Source organism: Mycteria americana, chromosome 7 (genome assembly GCF_035582795.1).
Source record: "Mycteria americana isolate JAX WOST 10 ecotype Jacksonville Zoo and Gardens chromosome 7, USCA_MyAme_1.0, whole genome shotgun sequence".
Classification (NCBI taxonomy): domain Eukaryota; kingdom Metazoa; phylum Chordata; class Aves; order Ciconiiformes; family Ciconiidae; genus Mycteria; species Mycteria americana.
In genome coordinates this window covers 13,901,974-13,919,924 of record NC_134371.1, presented here as the reverse complement: position 1 = coordinate 13,919,924, position 17,951 = coordinate 13,901,974, and the positions used below count along the sequence as shown (strand labels likewise).

The window sequence follows — 17,951 nt, the reverse complement described above, 5'->3', positions numbered from 1 at the left end:
CAGCCTGTTCGAGCCATCCGCTTGTCAGAGTATGATGGATTAATGCAGCAAAAGGTTGCTGAAGCTTTTAGCTCTCCTTCTCTGGGCATATACTTCAAAAAGCACCCTTGGCCTGGCATACTGAGCGAATTTCACTCCTAGTTCTGAAGGCTTGGCCAGAGGGATGCTTGCGAGACCAGATCACTGTTCTCTGCAGAAATTACAGGGGTCAAAGAAGTAACCGCACTTTAATTTCTAACAGCTGAGATCTTCGATGCAAGGAGCAGATACAAAAGCAGCACTGTCTGTGGCTTACTTATTTTTCATTAGAAGCTATATTACAGAAACTAGAAAATTAAGGAAAGCAGAGTCCTTCCTACCATTTCAGAGATCTTCTCCTCTTGGCTACCCTCCTAAATCTTTTTTTGGACAGGTCCCAAAGGTAATGTAATCTAGGAGAGAGGGAGCGAATGCACACTAGGGTCTATTTTTAGTGATTACAGTAAGGCTGAAATCCGCTCCCCCCCTCAGTCCATCCTCAGCCGAAAAAGGCCCTGGAGAAACTGCTGAAGCTGTAGTGAACAGCCTGTGCCAGTGATACCCTCTCTGCTGGGGCACTCGCCTTCAGTGCCTGACCTAGCAAAGGGTGTCCCCATGTGAGGTTTCAGGGAGGAGAGTCAGGAGAGATGGTTCTTCTGTCCTGAGTAACTTCAGGCTGCTTCCCTGCCTGGGTGCACAGCACCTTATGTGTTGGGAATCTGTTCCCTCCAAAGCCTTCTCCGGCTCCCCTTGGAGAAACAGCCACTAATCACAGCAACATCAGCTTTCAGAGAGCGCTACACCACAGGGAACACAGAGGCAATTTCCCTTCCCATTCTTCAGCAGTGTTTCTCTTCTGCAATTTCTCTAATTATAGGGAACACTTCAATGAGACAGGATATTTGCTCCTCTCCACTTCATTATCACCATCTGTATTTGCTGCTCTTGCCATATGTTCCCCAGCCGATGTTACAGTCACCCTCTGCAGTGCCACCGCCGGCTGGCGTGCAGCTGGCATCCCTGGTGCTTGGCATCCCTTACAAGGGAAGGAGGGTGGCACAGGGGAGATCAAAGCAGATTCTGATCTCACAGGTTTCAGTGTTGATCTTGAGCAAACTGGAGTCACTCTGCATCCTTACACCACTGCTCCACCATATCCTACAGTTTCAATACCCAATTTTCTGTAATTTATACTGCTGTGAAACCAGAGTAAATAGGCTGCTGCAGGGCAGTTTGTCCAGCTTTACTTCAGCTTTAACGAAGCCTAAAAATTGGCTATGGGGGAAGAGGAGGAAAGAGAAAAGGGAATGAGGGAACATGTCATTGCTTGGATTGGCAGAATTGTTCCCAAACTGAATGTTTTCCACTGGCCTGCAGCAGCTCTGCAAATAACGGTGTTATTCAGCCACTCATTCCAGTCTCCTTCCTCCACTCATCCCTTCCAGCCCTTCCAGACCTTCCTCCAGTAGGAAGGGCCCTGTGTAGTACCTGTGCAGCGTCCAGCTTTCCCCGGTTATTGATACAGGTACAAGGATGGGGTGAGAGGAGGAATGATGGTGCAATCTCCTGCACACCCGGCTGGCCATAGACACTCAATCTCCTGATTCCCTTTGGCCAGGCTTCTCAGTTGGGGCTGATCAAGTGTTGGGAGGTTTCTCATGGGCTGGGAACCAGGAGGTACCCCCGCTGCTGTGTGTTATCAAGCTGGTACCAAGCAATGCGGAGCAGCTGCTATGGACCCACCCCCAGGTGAATCCAGGCTTGGTCTGTTGCACACTCACAGCCCAACTCTGAAATCTTTGGTTTTCCTCCCATTTGCCCCAGGGCCGCACAGTTGGCTTCAGTGCTCTGCTTCCAGAATTACATCTGTAAGGAGAAACCAGGACCCCCGGAGGCCTGCATATTACACGAAATGTTAAGAATTCAAGTTCTGCTTCCTTTCCCAGGGGTAATTTCCCTTAAGACAGGATTTTGCTGAGATGTCCTGGGTTGGTTATTCCCTTCCCACATCTGGGTGGGAAGCAGTGTGCCAGCAACCTGTCTGCCTAGCAGCTGTAGTGAAGAGAGTTTTATGTGTATAGCATTAGCAGAGCATTTTAGGATTCTCTAGGATGAAAACTACTACCATATAAACCTAGCACCTTGCAGTAAAAATGATTCTGCCAAATGCACTTTGGAGTATATTTAGTTTTAACCACCTCTGGTCCTCTATCTCTGCATGCACAGTGTGTCTGCCCCAACATCACTTCACCCTCATGAAGATTTTTGACTTTTAACCAGGGTAGGTCTTTGAGGAGATCAGGGAGCAGGTATAGAGTTACACTGACTTATACTTAACTGCACACCATTTCTTCCAATTTTCCTTGTCTTGCAGATGATCGGGCTGTGGATGTTGATTTACGCCTTTTGGTCAGATTAGTCAGAACTGCATTAATGTACAAGAAAGATGGACTGTGAAAGGGGAGCCACAGGGAACCTGATACTTGTGAAAGAAGTGAGCTCAAAGTCTTTTATAGTCTCTCAGCCCCCCACCTTTTCACTGAATCATAAAAATTAAAATTGGGAAAGACTGGCAACACAAGAGCCTCCCCTTCTGCCTCTGCCATGGCACCGGCAGCAAGAGCTGCTGGTGTTTGCCGTGGTCCCACCAAGGGCTGCACCCGGTTATCACCGCTGGCGCTCAGCCGTGCCTCTTCCACGGAGCTCTTCTCCACAGTGTGTGTCCTACCATTGCCAAATTTGTTTTTCATTTCCTCAGTGGACTTTCTCTGCCTCTTGGGCTTCCCCTGCACCCCTCTCCCCTCTTCTGATTTCACGGGCAGGATGTTGGGTTTTCCCCTGCGACAACTCTCCTTTCTCTCCCTTTGGGTTGCCCTCCTAGAGGGCCTCTTCCCTCTGCCTGATGTTTCCTTCTTTCTTTCCACAATAAGTCGGGCTCTGGCTCACGTGGAGAGCTCTGCGGGGAAAGGAAATATTTACTCTTGGAGACCCAGTCTCTCACTGCTGGGCAACATCGGGAGAAAGGTCTGTGGATAAAACCTTGCTGTTTGCAGGTTACATTTTGGGGGTGGGATGTACCTGAGCTGGCTCAGCAGCCTTGTGGCTTTCACATAATCTTATTTTTAGATGTTTTCTAAGTGCTGAATGATATTTTGAGACCACACAAGAACTGATAAAGGGAATGACAAAAATAATAAATGCATCAAGGTGCCCAGATTATGAGTTAATGCGTAGGAAAAATAAGCACGAGGTCATGCAGAGGAAAATATGGCCACACTGGATTTGGGGGTAGTTATAATGTTTTTAATGGGGGTTCATTTGACATTTCCACTAAAAGATACAAACTGCTTCAGACAGCTCTTGAGGGGTCCTTGAATATTTTCCCTATTGTCCCACTTCAGTGGCCACACCTCGCTTTCACAAACTGTGATTCTCCCATGTTGCTCAACAGCAGCTCAGTCCTCACATTTTCAGCATGAACAGCCCTGTGGCAGGCAGCAGAGCTGCCAGCACAAGGAAACCTGGGAGTCAAATCCACCAGATGTTTACCCCAAAGGTTTTCATGGTCATGGTTTTCATGGGGAGCTCTTCCCTGGAGAGGTGGTGAGTCAACAAACATCCACACCAGCCGCACAGCAGCCTGGGCCACTCCATCCACACACTCTCATCTCCACCAACATCCTCATCTTGGGCAGAAGAGGAGGTTTGCTACGTGTGGCATGTCTCCTCCATCCCCTGTGTCTTCTCCCTTCACACACCACCACAGGGTACGGTAGTCATGTCGGAAAGAAGCGTCACCTGTGGCTCTACTCCTCCTAGATGAATTTCATGTCCTTCAAACCTTACTCAAACAGGGCACTTCATCTAGCCTGTCCCACCACCATCCATTCACTCTGTGTGGGACCTCCTAGAGCTACAGCCAGACTCCGGCTGTGCGTGCACACGCTCCACACTTGACCCATCATTTTGGCAATGTCTCCGGCTTGGGTCCAATTACAGCAGTCATGAATTGGACCCTGTTCACCCTCCGAAACTGAAACTGCCATAGCTTGTAGCTAAAGTTCAGACAGTTACACAATGAAACCATTCACACATCTCATTAACTCTGGACGATGCATTGAAAATAACTGTGTCATATGAGTCTATGATTAAATTTTCTCAGTTTATATCATTTATAGGTACCTTCCTGTTCATAACAGCAACTCTCTCCAAACATGTAAAACTTTTTGTGCTGTCAGTGTAGGAAAAGTGCTACGTAGAGCACAGTATAATAATTCCTTAGTGTTATTAATTGTTGTCATCTTAAATAATGTAGGCCATGGAGGTATTTTAAACCCAAGCTCAAAGATACAGGCATGTGGCCAATGCTTCCAAGACACCAGTGTGCCTGTGGTTGTGTATTTTGTACTTTTTGAACTTTGTTTTTACTGGTTTTTAATTTATAACGGCAGTAAAGTGCAGTCCAAGTTTCCAAGTAAGTGAAGTGTACAGGCACTTGAAATTTAATAAGGTTACACTGTTGCCTACACATGGGAAGACACAAGAATCTTCTGCTTATGTGATTTATATGATTGTATTTCTCTGCTGAGTGTCAACAGTGAGCCTTTTGTTCTACTTGTCTATGCTCTTGTATTAAGGTTTTTATAACAGATCTAGCACAGGGGTTTCTGTGTATCACAAAACACCTGCAAAGTAAAGCACGTGTTCAAAGCCTTGAGAGGCACAATGGAGGGATCATTGCAGAGATGGCTTTGGGGAGTTAGTTTTGATTTGTACTGCAGAAGAGAAGTGATGGCAAATTCTAGAGCACAAAACCTTGTCCAAAACAGGCAGAGATACAATAAATCCCATGAAACGAAGCAGAGAGACAGGCCAGACCAGGACAAAGAAAAGAATGAGCTGTCAAGGGTGATATTAATAATGGAGTGTAGCAGAGAGAGATGTGGACAAGCACATGTCTTCTGCCTGGGCCAAGTCAACTTTACTCGATGCTGCAAAGGAGGATATGAGATGACCTTGACAGCGTGTGTGAGGAAGGATATGCAAGTGGATGATGCACTCAGAGCAACATTGTAAGCAAAGCTTTGCTGGCAATCATTTTGCAATCCATCTGCAGAGGTAATGTCTCTGCAGATGTCAAGAGGAAGTAATAAAAAAAGATATGAGATGGACATGCCTTGAAGAAATGTCAGGATAGAGGTCTGCTAGGACAGAGGACATCCCAGGTTCTTGTGATTGTAGATTATGGAAGAGGAACACACAGCGTTTGATCACAGGTCAGATATCTGTCTGGGAGAAGATGATAGTCAGCTGCTCCCAGGTCCTGAGCCTACAGAAATATTGCTAGAAGGAAGTAAAAGTGAAAAGGTTTAGGTAGAAAAATTAAAGACCTCATGTTCACCTGTGCTGACCTCAAGTCATCAGCAACCCATCTGAAGTGATGTGTCAGAGACAGGCTCAAACGTACAGTGGAACAGCTGTGGGGAAGCAGATTTGCGTGTCCAAAGAAGAGCAATGAAGCTGGTGAAGGGTCTAGAACACAAGTCTGATGAGGATTGGCTGAGGGAACTGGGGTTGTTCAGCCTGGAGAAAAGGAGGCTGAGGGGAGACCTTATCGCTCTCTACAACTACCTGAAAGGAGGTTGTAGAGAGGTGGGGGTCGGTCTCTTCTCCCAGGTAACAAGTGATAGGACGAGAGGAAATGGCCTCAAGTTGCGCCAGGGGAGGTTTAGACTGGATATTAGGAAAAATGTCTTCACTGAAAGGGTTGTCAAGCATTGGACCAGGCTGCCCAGGGAAGTGGTTGAGTCACCATCCCTGGGGGTATTTAAAAGATGTGTAGATGTGGTGCTTAGGGACATGGTTTAGTGGTGGACTTGGCAGTGTTAGGTTTACGGTTGGACTTGATGATCTTAAAGGTCCTTTCCAACGTATACGATTCTGTGATTCTGTGTTTTGTAAGTCAGCAGCAAAGAAACGACAGGTACAATCTGGAGCGGATGGGGTGGCATCCCCAGCATACACCTTGTATTCTCTCCATCCATATCCTGCTCTGTCGCAATGTGCTACATCTTGCTATAACAAGAATAGTAATTTACAGAGAAAATTCCTCCTTGGTCACTCATCCTTTCATCCCTTCTGAGCCTAGACTAGTTTTATGTGACTCTGATGATGGATTTTTCCTAGGAGGGTCCCAAAACATGACCAAGAGTTATTATTGCAGCACATCTATTTATTTGGTATTCATATCCTGTCATTCACTGACATTCACAATCACTCCCACCCCTCCTTGAATAAAAAAGGTGATGGGTAGATGGAGACATTCTACAGAATTCAGATCTGGATTCAGATCTAAATCATTAAGTACTTCAATCATGGTTTTGATATAATCGATAAACCTGTACTTCTGTACATGAACAAGGAGCAAGGCCCTTAAGTGAGGGTATGTTGCACTTTTCCATCTGATTCAAAGCTCTCTCTCTCACTAAGGTACAAGGCTGAAGAGGTCATCTGTGTTTGATTTGGGAATTATAAAGTTTGTCCATGAATTAAATACAAAGGCAAGCCTACAAATGAAACAGAGAGGGCTTGAAACTTAAGTCTGCTTGTAAAGTGCATGTTGAAAAGCCATTTTGAAAGGCATTCTAAAATTTGCTCTTATCTTGTTGCCAAATCATCAGTGGTTTGACCCACATAGAGTTTTCCTCAAGAAAAAAAAAAGCTTCAGATGAATCTATTTACGTAGGAAAAGGTCTTTCAAAACAACTGCACAGGGGCCAGGATCAACATCTGAACACGGACGGAGTTGTTACATTTTTAGAATTATTCCTTTCATTAGAGGCATGAGTGATATCTCAGGCATCTTGGGGCCTGATTCAGAGTTGTAATATCCTAAACTAGTAATTGCTCTGCTGGGTGAAATCCTGCCTTTATACGTGCAAGGCTTATAACCCAGCTCCTTTCCAACTCTAATAAAGGCAAGCCCACCTTGCCTACCATGCTGTTGGCTGTAGCAGCTGCATTGCTGAATTATAGCTATAGTTCAGATCTTCTGCAACAACAAGACCCCCAATCAGAGGACCAGCAAACTTCTTTCCATCTGGTCGTTGCCTTTTCATTTAGGCAGTGAGCAGGGGCACAGTGGTTGCTCAAGCAACTGCACTGGAATGACCCAGAGATGCCCTGGATTGAGTGCCTTGTATGTGGCAACTCTTTGAGCTCTTTGCTGCAATTAGGTAGCCATGAACCATCAAGGTGAGGGAAAGCATGACCCTAGGCAGGAGGACTGCAAAGCAGAGGCAGTGGCAGTCTGGTCCCAGAGTGAGTGGGTACCAACAGAGAAACCCTTGGAGGAAGTGCAGCAGAATCGGGCTGCAGGGCTGCAGAACCAAAAACCTTTTCTTTACTGTTTCAAAAAGGATTTTTAATGAAAGAAACACTGGATCAGAAAATGCAGCTGTCTGAAATAAAACATTTTGTTTGACTTCATTCTCTTTCCAGTCATTCATGTACTTTCTGCATTCCTTCCTCCACAGGGCCTCAATGTTATCACTGCATGCGCAGAGATGTTGCTGACTTGGAAACAATATGGAATTACATACAGCACTGCTGCAAATATATCAACTGAGGTGCACCCTTCAGAAAGTGCACCCAAGGAGCCGGGTGCTTTATCACTGTGATTTGTGGCAGAGCTGACTCCCACCCTAAACTTGTGCAGTCACTAGTGGCACAAATCCAGTCACTCTAGGCAGCAAATCCTCAACTGACCCTTGAGAAGGTTGAATTAGCCCTCTCATAACATTGCCTCTGTTCCCCAGGAGTGCTGATAACCCTTCCCTTGCAAAAGGCTTTATTGGGACCTGAGAACTCATATCGCATGGGCAAGTGGTTACAGCACGTACCTCTCCCGCTGGAGATCTCCCTTCAGCGTGTTTGGTTCCTCTGCTGTGAGTGCCCTCCTCAGCACGCCAGTCTGGCAGGGCAGAAGGATGGAGGGACACCCAAACCTTTAAAATATTTTGTGCCAATTTGCAAGAAAGCAACAGGGAAGATTGTTATGAAATCTTTGCCAGATGGGAAAGCTCTTCACCAAGAACTCTAGTAAATCTCCAGACATGTAGGAAAAAACTTCTCTTATGTGAAACTGTCATAAACTGGACTCCATAATCTGATCACTTGCCCAAAGAGAGAGTGCTGAGCCCTGTTTCTGATCCTGGACACAGCAGCATAAACAAGAAACAATTTGATGAAAGCCACTAGAGCAGCAGAGGGAAAGCCCCACATGACCGTGAAGAACATCTGGCTTGATGCAATAACAAAATCTGGACCAAATGGGTTTCAAGCATCTCCCATTTGCAGCTATTTTAGTCTATGAAAAGATAGCCAACAGTTACAGAGATATTCCTGAAATGTCTGAAATAACTAAGGCCACAATCCCTGGTGAGAGACCCTACTGAGCACAGTGCTGTACACACAGACTTTGTGGAGTACTCGAGCCCAGAACGGCTCACAGTGAAGCATCTAATGGGATCCAGGATTTGCCCATTCCCTCTCACTCAGGAAGAGCTGATTTCAGCAAAATTAACTGTATTAATATGAAAAAGTTCTTGCTGACAGGTGTTCAGCAGTGAGATTATTTAAAATGCCAACTAAGATTTTTTTTTCGTGTGTCACTAGGCTGCATTGCCAAATGTCTCGTCACAAGAATGCCTGAAAATTAATGAAAAAAATGAGTAACATTTTTGGCAGGGCAGGGCTTTGCAGCATTGGAAGAGAGAAACCTTGGAAGAAGCGAGACAAACACACAGCTGGGAGCTGAAAAGGCTTCACCAGCCACTCACTGTGCCCATCCCACATGATTTATTTGCGGAATTCCCAGCGGCGGGGGGCTGTCGGGGCAAGAGGGGCTAGGGATGGAGAACCCAGCGAAAAACGGCTCCGAGCACCAGCCTCGCAGAGGGGCAAAAAAAGCATCCTGCGAATAACGGCGCCGGCCCCGGGGATGTGGGGAAGCAGGAGGGGGCGCGGGCACGGAAGGGAAGAGAGGGAGGAAAGGCTGCTGCTGCCCTTTCAATCACCCCGGGGCAACTTAGATTTCACGACGTCATTTAAAAATCCCTGCAGCCACGGGGCGAGTCCTGGAGCGGGGATGCTCCGAGCGGCTCCCGGCCGCTGGTTGCGCCCCCCGCCCCCCCGAGCCGCCACCTCGCTGCGGGGGGGCCGGGGCCGGGGCCGGGCCGGGCGGGGCGGGCGGCGCGGGGCCCTTTAAGAGGTGCCGGCGGCGCGGGAGGGCGGCACAGGGCCGGGCGTGCAGGGAGTCGCGGCGCGGCCCCGCCACCGCCTAGGGCAGAGCCGCGGCGGAGCCCCTCGCACGGCCGCCGGACCCCGCTGCACCGAGGTCCGTCGCACGGACCCCCGGACTCCACCGCGGCGGACTCCACTGCGCCGACCCCCGGGCCCTACCGCACCGCCCCTATTGCAGCCCGCCGCCGGGCCCCATCGCACACCGGTGCCCGGAGCCCCGTTGCGCACCGGGGCCCCCCGGACCCCACCGCGCCGGGGCCCATCGCACGGACCGCCGGTGCGGCGGGCATGGCATCCGGGAGCTGGCCCTGGGGGGCACTGCTGCTGCTGCTGCCGCTGCCGCTGCTGCCGCCGGCGGCGTGCCGGGCGGGCGGCGGGTGCGCGGGGGACGGCGGCCCGCTGGAGCCCTTCGACGCGCTGTACGCCAGCGGCGTGGAGGCGTACTACGGCGGCGACTTCGCGGGCGCGGCGCGGTGCCTGGAGCGGGCGCTGCGCAGCCGGCGGGAGCTGCGGGCCGCGCGGTTGCGGTGCCGGCGGCGCTGCCGCGGGCAGGTGCGGTTGGCGGCGCCGGGTCCGGGCGCCGGCGGGGACCTGCCCTTCTTCGGCTCGGTGCTGCGGCGCGCCGGCTGCGTGCGGCGCTGCGAGGAGCCGCGCCTGGGAGCCGCCTCCCGCCACCGCGCCGCCGAGGAGGTGCGCGCCGACTTCCAGCGCAGGGTGCCCTACAGCTACCTGCAGCGCGCCTACATCCAGGTAGGCACCGCCCGCCCCCCGGGCAGGGCTGTCCCCCGCCCCCTCCTCCCAGCCGCCCCCTCCTCCCAGCCGCCCCCTCCAAAAGGTTGCCCTCTCTTCCATCCTCCCGAAGCATCCCCGCTGTGGTCCCCCCTTCCGTCTCTCTCTAGCCGCCCAGGCATGGTCCCCCCTCCATTCTCACTGACGCGTGCGGTCAGCGGCCGTGGCCTGTTCCCGACACGGAGCATCCTGGATAGCAACTCGGACTCTGCCCAGCCTTGGCTTACCTGTGCTTTTCCTGTTCTGTTTTTTGTTTTGGGGGAGGGATGTTTCTGTGGTCTTGTAGCGTAAGATAGTGTAATTCTGAAAATGATCTGTCTTTGGTGGAGAGTTTGCAGAGAAAAGCCCCCAGACACCCCCCGGTAACACCCCGATGCCCTCTGCCAGGCAAACTGAACTGATGCTGTGTTCCAGGAGCTGGGAGTATGCGCAAAGCTGGGAGGTATATAACCTCTGCTACAGAGATCCGATGGTCTTTATCCTGTTGTGTGATATGAAATACTTCGCATAACACTGGACAGTCAGTATTTAGCAGCCACTGACATCTTGGGTATCATCCTCTTATCCCAGTAACTTCTGCCTTGTAGCTGTTACCTTCTCTGAGGAAAATGGTGTTATTCTTTGAACTGCCTTGCCAAAAAGAAGAAGAAGAAGAAAAAAAAAACCAACCCATGCCAGAATAGTTGATGGTATTTTTCTTTTAGTTCAAGACTTGTGCTCTGTCAAGCCAGGTACCTGTAGTAAGTCTTCCTGTTCATGACTAGTAAGGACAGAAACTGTGGGAATTTTATTTCATGCCAAGCTGAATGTTTAAAACATTTCTGGAACATTTCCCTCTGGATTTCTGCTTTATTTGAGCACATTCATAACCTTTTAGTTGCTATAGGCAACTTAATAGGTGAAGACCCGCACAGTGGAGCACGGGGAGGGTGATTCTGCTGAAATCCATTTCCAGTTGGAGAAGCAAACATCTGTCCTAGGCAGTGCCAGTGCCTGTGGTGCAGTGCCTACACAGCAGCAGAACAAGGAGGCAAATCAGCTACTGCATTTTAAAACCTTTTGGAAAATCATAGCTATGTTGCTTTTTCTGCACTTCCTTTTCTGTCATTGCCTTAAGGTCATTTTTATAAGTCAGGGACTAGAACTGCATTGGCTTAAACTCTCGTGTCCATGTGCTGCATCGAGTTCCTGAAAGAAATCCTGGGAGTGTACTGGGACTATATTTGGCTCATATGCAATCCCAGTGAAGCTGGCAGAATTTTCCTGCGGTCCTTACCTTGAAGGATGCTCTGTGTAATGTCACCATCTGTGGGAAGTGACACTAAATTTGCCATCCTAAAAAATTAAGAAGTGATTTCTTCTTCTGAATTCAAAGGCTTTCCCAGAGTCACAAAGGTTTGCTCACATCAAGCTCATTGAAAAACTTTCCTCAGAATTAGGGAATGGGATTTTTGTCTCCCATTTCAGTAAAATTGATATACAAAAATCCAGATGATTTGGGAATATAGTCTATTCTCCTGTTTCTGCTTCTGTTGGGTCTGAGGTTTTTATTTTCCTCATTTAAAAATGCATTGTAAACTTATCAAAGGAATGTGGTGAAAACAGACTTTTTTGTTACGTGTGACTCATCTTCATTTGCTTTTGCAACGTCTGGAGATTTTATATGCATGCTAACACTTTGATTTTTCCTGCTCTCTGATGGAGTGGCAGATGTTCTTGCTCTCCGCATGGATGCCCAGGTTTCGGGCACTGTAGCCAAGGGAAGGTACTCTTTGAATAGAGCTGTTTACATTTTTAATACCTTTTTCTTTAACCCTGTCTGATGCTCTTGGGTTTTGTAAGCAGCACGCTGATCAGCTTTGCCCCACAGAGCAACGTGCAGTGGTTTGTCCACGTCCTTGCCCTGCTGCTGCCTGTGTGTGAGCTCTGTTCCCAGGATTGCTCTTTTGATCTGGCTCAACAAGTCTGCGTGCAGAAGAAAATGCCTCACATTGGATTTGCCTGCACTTGCAGAAAGCATGAGGTCTGGTGTCTAGCACTTACATACATTCGGATGTGAACCATCCCCTCGTGCCAAGGCTGAGTGCCAAGGCTTTGGCATCTTCCCTGAGGGTTGGGATGCATCAGCACACGCACCCTCCAGGGAGACCTCTGCTGCAGCATCTGCTCGGCTTTTCGTCTGAGAAGGGGAGCTGCAAAGCGGGGCTTGTGCAGACCCTCCTCCCTGCCTTGCCATGAGTGCATGGGCAGGCTGCACGGCTCCGGGGGCAGCTGTTTGCCTCCCCTGTTTTGCTCCTTGAAACCGAAAAGGAAATGAGATGAGGTTAAACATCCTGCTGTGTATCCTATCTGGCCCCTCCCTGGGCTGCGTGGGGAGGCCTGGATGCTGGCACTTGTGTGGGGTGCCGGGCTGGACGGACCGCAGAGGTTGGTGGCATTTGTGGTTTGAGAGAGGAGAAGCAGCCTGGAATGTGCTTCCCACCTCCCACTCCTGCTGACCTTGCGCTTGTTTGTTTCTCAGGAGGGGAGAAACACATCCCTTCGGGAGGGAGTGACAGAGCAAGGAACAGATTAAAAAAATCGAAGGGTTTGGCTCTTGTGCAGTGCTTTGAAAAATGGTGCTGAATAAACATGAGCTAATCCTTGCAACAGTCCTGTGGGGTATGAAAAGCAAAAGCTTTCAGTCCTGCTGGACGGATGCACAGGCCAAATGTTGGCCAGCACCCTGTGTGCCTCTGCCACTTTTGGGGCAGCGGAGCCACCCTGTGCTGCCACCCAGCTGGGATCTCCCGCTGCCTCCCGTCTCTCACTGCAGAGCAAGCGCCAGCACAGTGTGGCCCAGTTGTGGTAATGTGAATTAGGCTCTGCAGTGAATTGGTGGAAAACTGATGTTAGAATTGGAGGTTTGTGACTTTCTTTCCTGCCTACTGGGCCGTAGCAGCGGCTGCCCTGGGCTGCGTTGCTCCTGCTTCTGAGCAGATGCTTGAGATACTCCTGCACAGAGCACAGTAGAGGTGCAGGGAGGTGATGATGTGGTTAGGTTACATACTGATGGTATCCCTTTGTGAGAAGATGTCCCATCAGCCTCTAAACCCATGTCACCCTATCAGTTCCCTAAATTATTTCCTAATTTTATTTTTTTCCTCTGTGCTTTTCTGAAATACAAAGAGTAGCCATCTGAAAACCACTGTTCTGTTTCATAGATGTGATCTGAGTGGTTTTGGTAACTCTAGCACGATATGAAGGGAGGCTGTGGTGCACTGCAGGACTGGGAGAGCTTGTGGATTCAGCTGAAGGTTTCTATAGACTTTGGGCTCTGGATCAGCCCTCTGAGGTTGACTGCAGTCTCTACAGAGACTGTAGACACATTGCTTTGAACAAGCAGCCCAAGTCTGAATGTGCTCACAAGTCTTCTTTGCAGCTTCCAAATACGTATTGTAAGAAGGAAGACTCCTTTTCCTAGGATAGCTGATGTTTTCAGGTAATTTAGAAATATACTGGGTACAGCTAGCTGAGGCAGTTAGAGTGGGATGGGTTGTGAGAAGATGTGGAAACAGAGATGAGAACATGGCATTTAACTCTTGTAGTGCATGTAGTGGGCTCTCCAGCCCGCAGAGAAAAGGTCCTTCAGTGGGTTTCTGATGTCATGTCTCATGGGCAGAAGGGCAGTTTGCCTCATGCTGGTGGCTCTCTGCGGTGTGCTGGCTGCTTGGTCTTTGTCAGTGAAATACTCTCTAGGCTTGGCAGGTGGGTGTGGGGGGATCTCTTTGCTGTCTTAGATATTTTATTAATCATGTCCTCCTTGCTTTGCTGCCTTAGTCATCTTGTTTCTGTTAAAACCTAGCCTGCAGGCCATGATGTTACTAACCTGCCCTTTTTGGGGGTTTTCTAGCTCTTTGAGCAAGTGGAGAAGGAGGAGACAATGTACACCATGCGAGCGTTTGCTGGCCGCGAGCTGCTGACTCCATAGCCGTGTTGGAGCTTGCTGTGGATGGTCTGCCATGAACCCTGTGACAGAGTACCGCTTCCAGTCCTGGTGCTGACTCCTGCAAGTCAGTCTGGTCCAAAAATAACAAGTAACCTGGAAAAGTTGATCGCTGTATTAATTACAAAAACAGGTCTTGCCTCTCTTCTGCCCTGCTAACCCATCCCTCAAGGTCTCTTTCCCTCATCTCATCTTGTTCCCAGCCACAGCATTCTCTGATCTGTTTGCTGAGTGATTGCTATAGCCACTTTTCATTTTCTCTGTGTATTGGTGTGCTGCTCCTGAGCACTTGCTCCCATTTTGTAAATGCTGACTTGCAGTGGTCTCATTTTCCCACTTGCCTGCATGCCCTGCTGCACATTGGTGAAGCACGGCAGGAATCATACGTATGTAGTCTGTAATCACCGGCCTCGGCTCTAGATGAGGAAAGGCCTTTTGGTCTGTGCTTGCATTTAAAACAATAAATAAAACAAATCCCCGGTGCATAGGACATTGCTCCTGTCTTAGTAATGTGAGATATTAAGTAGAACAAAAGGTGCAAGAGTCCAACTCGGTCTTCTTATTCTGTCTTTGTCTTGAGTTCCCCCTTGCTGTGTCTAAGTTGTGCTTCAGTTCCATTATCATCATGATTTCATGTGTTGCAAGCATAAACCAACAATGTTTAGGTTTTTCGTGTTGTTTATTTGTTCTTGAAAGTTGTTTCTTTTTAAAAAAATCTTTTTCTGGTCATACAAACTTTATACGGGCAGCTTAATCTTTCTAGTGGTCTTGTTTGGGGAAAACACTGACTTTGCGCCGTTATCTTCTCTGCTGGGTCTTCCAAGCTGCAGCTGATGGGGCAGTGCTGGAGGCACCGCTGGGAGTGTGTCCTTGCGTCGCACCATGCTCTCCTGCCCACCCGCGCCACCAAGATGTCTGAAATGCAATACAGACACAATAATAACTTGATAAAAGACCATAGGAGAAAAAAAAAGGAAACAGAGTGGGAGCCCAAACTCTCAGAAACCTTTGTGATACAGATTATTGCCCTACTTCAGGTCTGCCTTTGAAAACTCCCTATTTATGGGAATCCAAACTCAAGGGAGGAGAAAAAGAGAAAAAACAAAACAAACCAAACAGACCTAGACCTCTAACCACTCCAAACTGATCGTTCTCTCTTCTGCCACCAGCTACACTTGGGCATCTGTCTCTGAGCGCCTGTAGCAAGCCTCAGGATGGTTGTGAAGACATCTCCACCAAATTCTTTCCATCTTGAGTAACTACCGCTGCTGTCCATCTCTGCGCTGTTGTGCTGGGCCAGAGTCTTTTGTCTCCTTGACAGGCGTCTAGATCACCTGCCTAGGGATCACGAAGTAACTCTGGATTCACACTAATGTAGTTGCTTTGGGAATTTGGTTTGTTTCACTCAAGGGCTGATATTTTCCATAAATGTTTTGTTCCATTTTCCTCCATTCTGTAATGCTGCATGGACTTAAGCAGATAACGGTGTCCTGTCCTGGGGTAAAGCGCAGCCTTTGGCAGAAAGGTGGTGATTTCATTTATGGCGTCTCATGGGTAGTGACACAGAATAATGTGCAAAATCACGCTAATAAAAAGTCTTTGTGGGAGCAGACTACTGAGGCTATTTCTCACCACAGCCACCACCTGTCCTGCGAGGTTTGCCTGGCCAGTTGGTCTTGTTTTCGTAGGATTTATATGACACATCTCAGACAAAGACCTATAGTAGAGCTATTGGATAATAATTACTATTTGGATTATTACTATTAGTGGTGTTTATTTATCTTTAATCTTGAGAACTGCTATTACTCAGATACTGGCTAAGTAAATAGATCCCAGAACTAATCTCTTGGAACGTCTCTTTATTTAGATTTTCTGAGAGAGCATTCCTAGTCTTCACCAGAGGGTAAATGTTAGTGCTCAGAAAGTTAAAATTATGTAGACAAAAATAAACTCAGTTTATGGGATGGAAAACTCTGAGTCTTGATGGTTGGGTCAGCGTCCCGGGTTTAGGGCAGAACTAAATATCCTGCCCTAAACCCAGGACACTGACCCAACTGCCCCTGCCCCTGTTCTTGCTGACCATTTCAAATGAAATGTTTCATTTTGAGTTGAAAGTATTATCAGAGAGGGAAAGAGGTGGCCCAGTGGTTCAATACTGACACGAGCAAATGTGCATGTTTTTGTGGTGAAGGTGAGACAGCAGTTGAAACCAATTTACTAAGAATTACACTGCGCTCCCTCACTGTCTTCACAGGAGACTCAGTCTTGACTTTTTGGACTTGACTCCGGGCTAGTGTTGCACTAAAAGTTAGACTAGATGGTTGCAGTGACTTTCTGCTGGGTTTTTTTTGTTGTTGTTGGGTTTGGTTTTTTTTAATAGAGCAAATCCGGAAGCAGAAGTATGGTGTTTGCAGATTTCCACATCATTTCAACTGATAGTAAATCAGCACAGCCCTGCTCAGCACCGCTGCGAATCAGGACACAACCAGTTAGCACAAACTGGTCTCAGACCCACTAAGCTCATTTCATAGTAATCAGCCATTTGATGGCCAGGGCTACTTTTTTGTCTTGCCAAGTTCCTCTTTCTACCTCATAGCTATACAGTCGTGCCAGGGCTCCAAAATATACTGGCAGCAGGTCCCAGCCTGCAAAATTTCTCATCTTTTGGAGAAAAAAAGGTAAGCCTGGATTCCTCTTATTTCTTGAAAATCCCTGGTGCCGTGGCTTGGATGATGGAGAAGACAGTACTGTGACTCACACGGTTTCGCTGGATCTTTTGAGGCCTTGATCTAAAGGCATCCCAATGCATGAGCTAGGTTAACATTCCAACTCGGGAAAAACTGGGCACCGATAGTGCAGGAGAGCCCATTGGCTTTGGGGAACAGACTCCCGCTGCTGTGCTGTAACCCGGGAACCTGCCCCTTCCCTGTTCTTTTATCTCCTTAGTTTTCTGTGGTTTTTTGCACCTTGCTCATCATTCATCTCATGACAGCTTCCTCCGCTGGCTGCTCCTTGGCAGAGCCTTGCTGCTGAACTGGCCTGTCCATGTGCTGCATTGTGCTGGGATTTCTTAAATGGCTTTTTGCGCTGCCTGTTAATTCTCATCCATTCGCCCTCGTGAGCTCTGCTCTGGCTTCTGCCGAGTCCTTTTGTTGTCTTTGGCCACAGGAATAACTAATGGTAGCTGATAATGAACTGCATGTGAATGAGCAATGCAATTTAGCCCTGCTAAGCAAACTTCTGTCCAGTACTCACTAGCTGTGCCTGAGGTTTCAACAAGGATTATTCCCATTTCCTTGTACAACTGGTGATTTCATCGTGGATGGTGTGGGCAGTAACGAGAAACCATTGTGTCAGTAACTGAGCCATTTGCTGCCAACCTCCTGAGTGCTGCAGGAGCCTTGCTAGCAGGACTCTGGGCTCGAGGCAGGGCTTGACATCTGGAGCAAGGGATTCAGGGGTTATTTATCTTAGTTTTTTCCTTTGGAGGTGGTATGAATTAGTCATTGTGGTTGGGTTTGTTCCTGAGGAGTAGGGACCCCTGTACTCCGCACATGGCATATTTCCATGTGTGTAGTCTGGACCGAGGCCGGGCCGAGTTTGGAAACATCGATGTGAACCCAGGGTGACCCAGCTGAGGGCCGTGGAGTTTCTCTGCCTTTACACTGGGGAAACTGAGATCAGGATTTGGCCCGTGCTTTTGAACAGTAACTGATGGCAGGAAGGAGGGCGCGAAGTTCCCTGGATGCTGTTGTTTCCAGCCAATGTATCGGCAATAAGGTATTGACATTTTTATTTCTTGGCCGTGAGCTGGTGATGACTAATGGAGGCAGGGGGTCTGCCTGTGTGTGGGTTC

The 17,951-nt window shown here is 48.5% G+C and overlaps 2 protein-coding genes across 2 annotated transcripts in view; one reads left to right on the top strand and one right to left on the bottom strand.

The window, feature by feature from the left end:
- The window catches only part of LPP (LIM domain containing preferred translocation partner in lipoma), an 826,113-nt gene that overhangs the window by 50,065 nt on the left and 758,097 nt on the right, over positions 1 to 17,951 (bottom strand). The window lies entirely within an intron of this gene.
- Positions 9,302 to 17,951, top strand: part of P3H2 (prolyl 3-hydroxylase 2) — a 76,028-nt gene continuing 67,378 nt past the window's right edge. Inside the window, exon 1 of the mRNA XM_075507136.1 lies at positions 9,302 to 10,071. Coding sequence (XP_075363251.1) covers positions 9,610 to 10,071 — 462 coding nt within the window. The 5' untranslated portion in view covers positions 9,302 to 9,609. The remainder of the gene's footprint in view (positions 10,072 to 17,951) is intronic.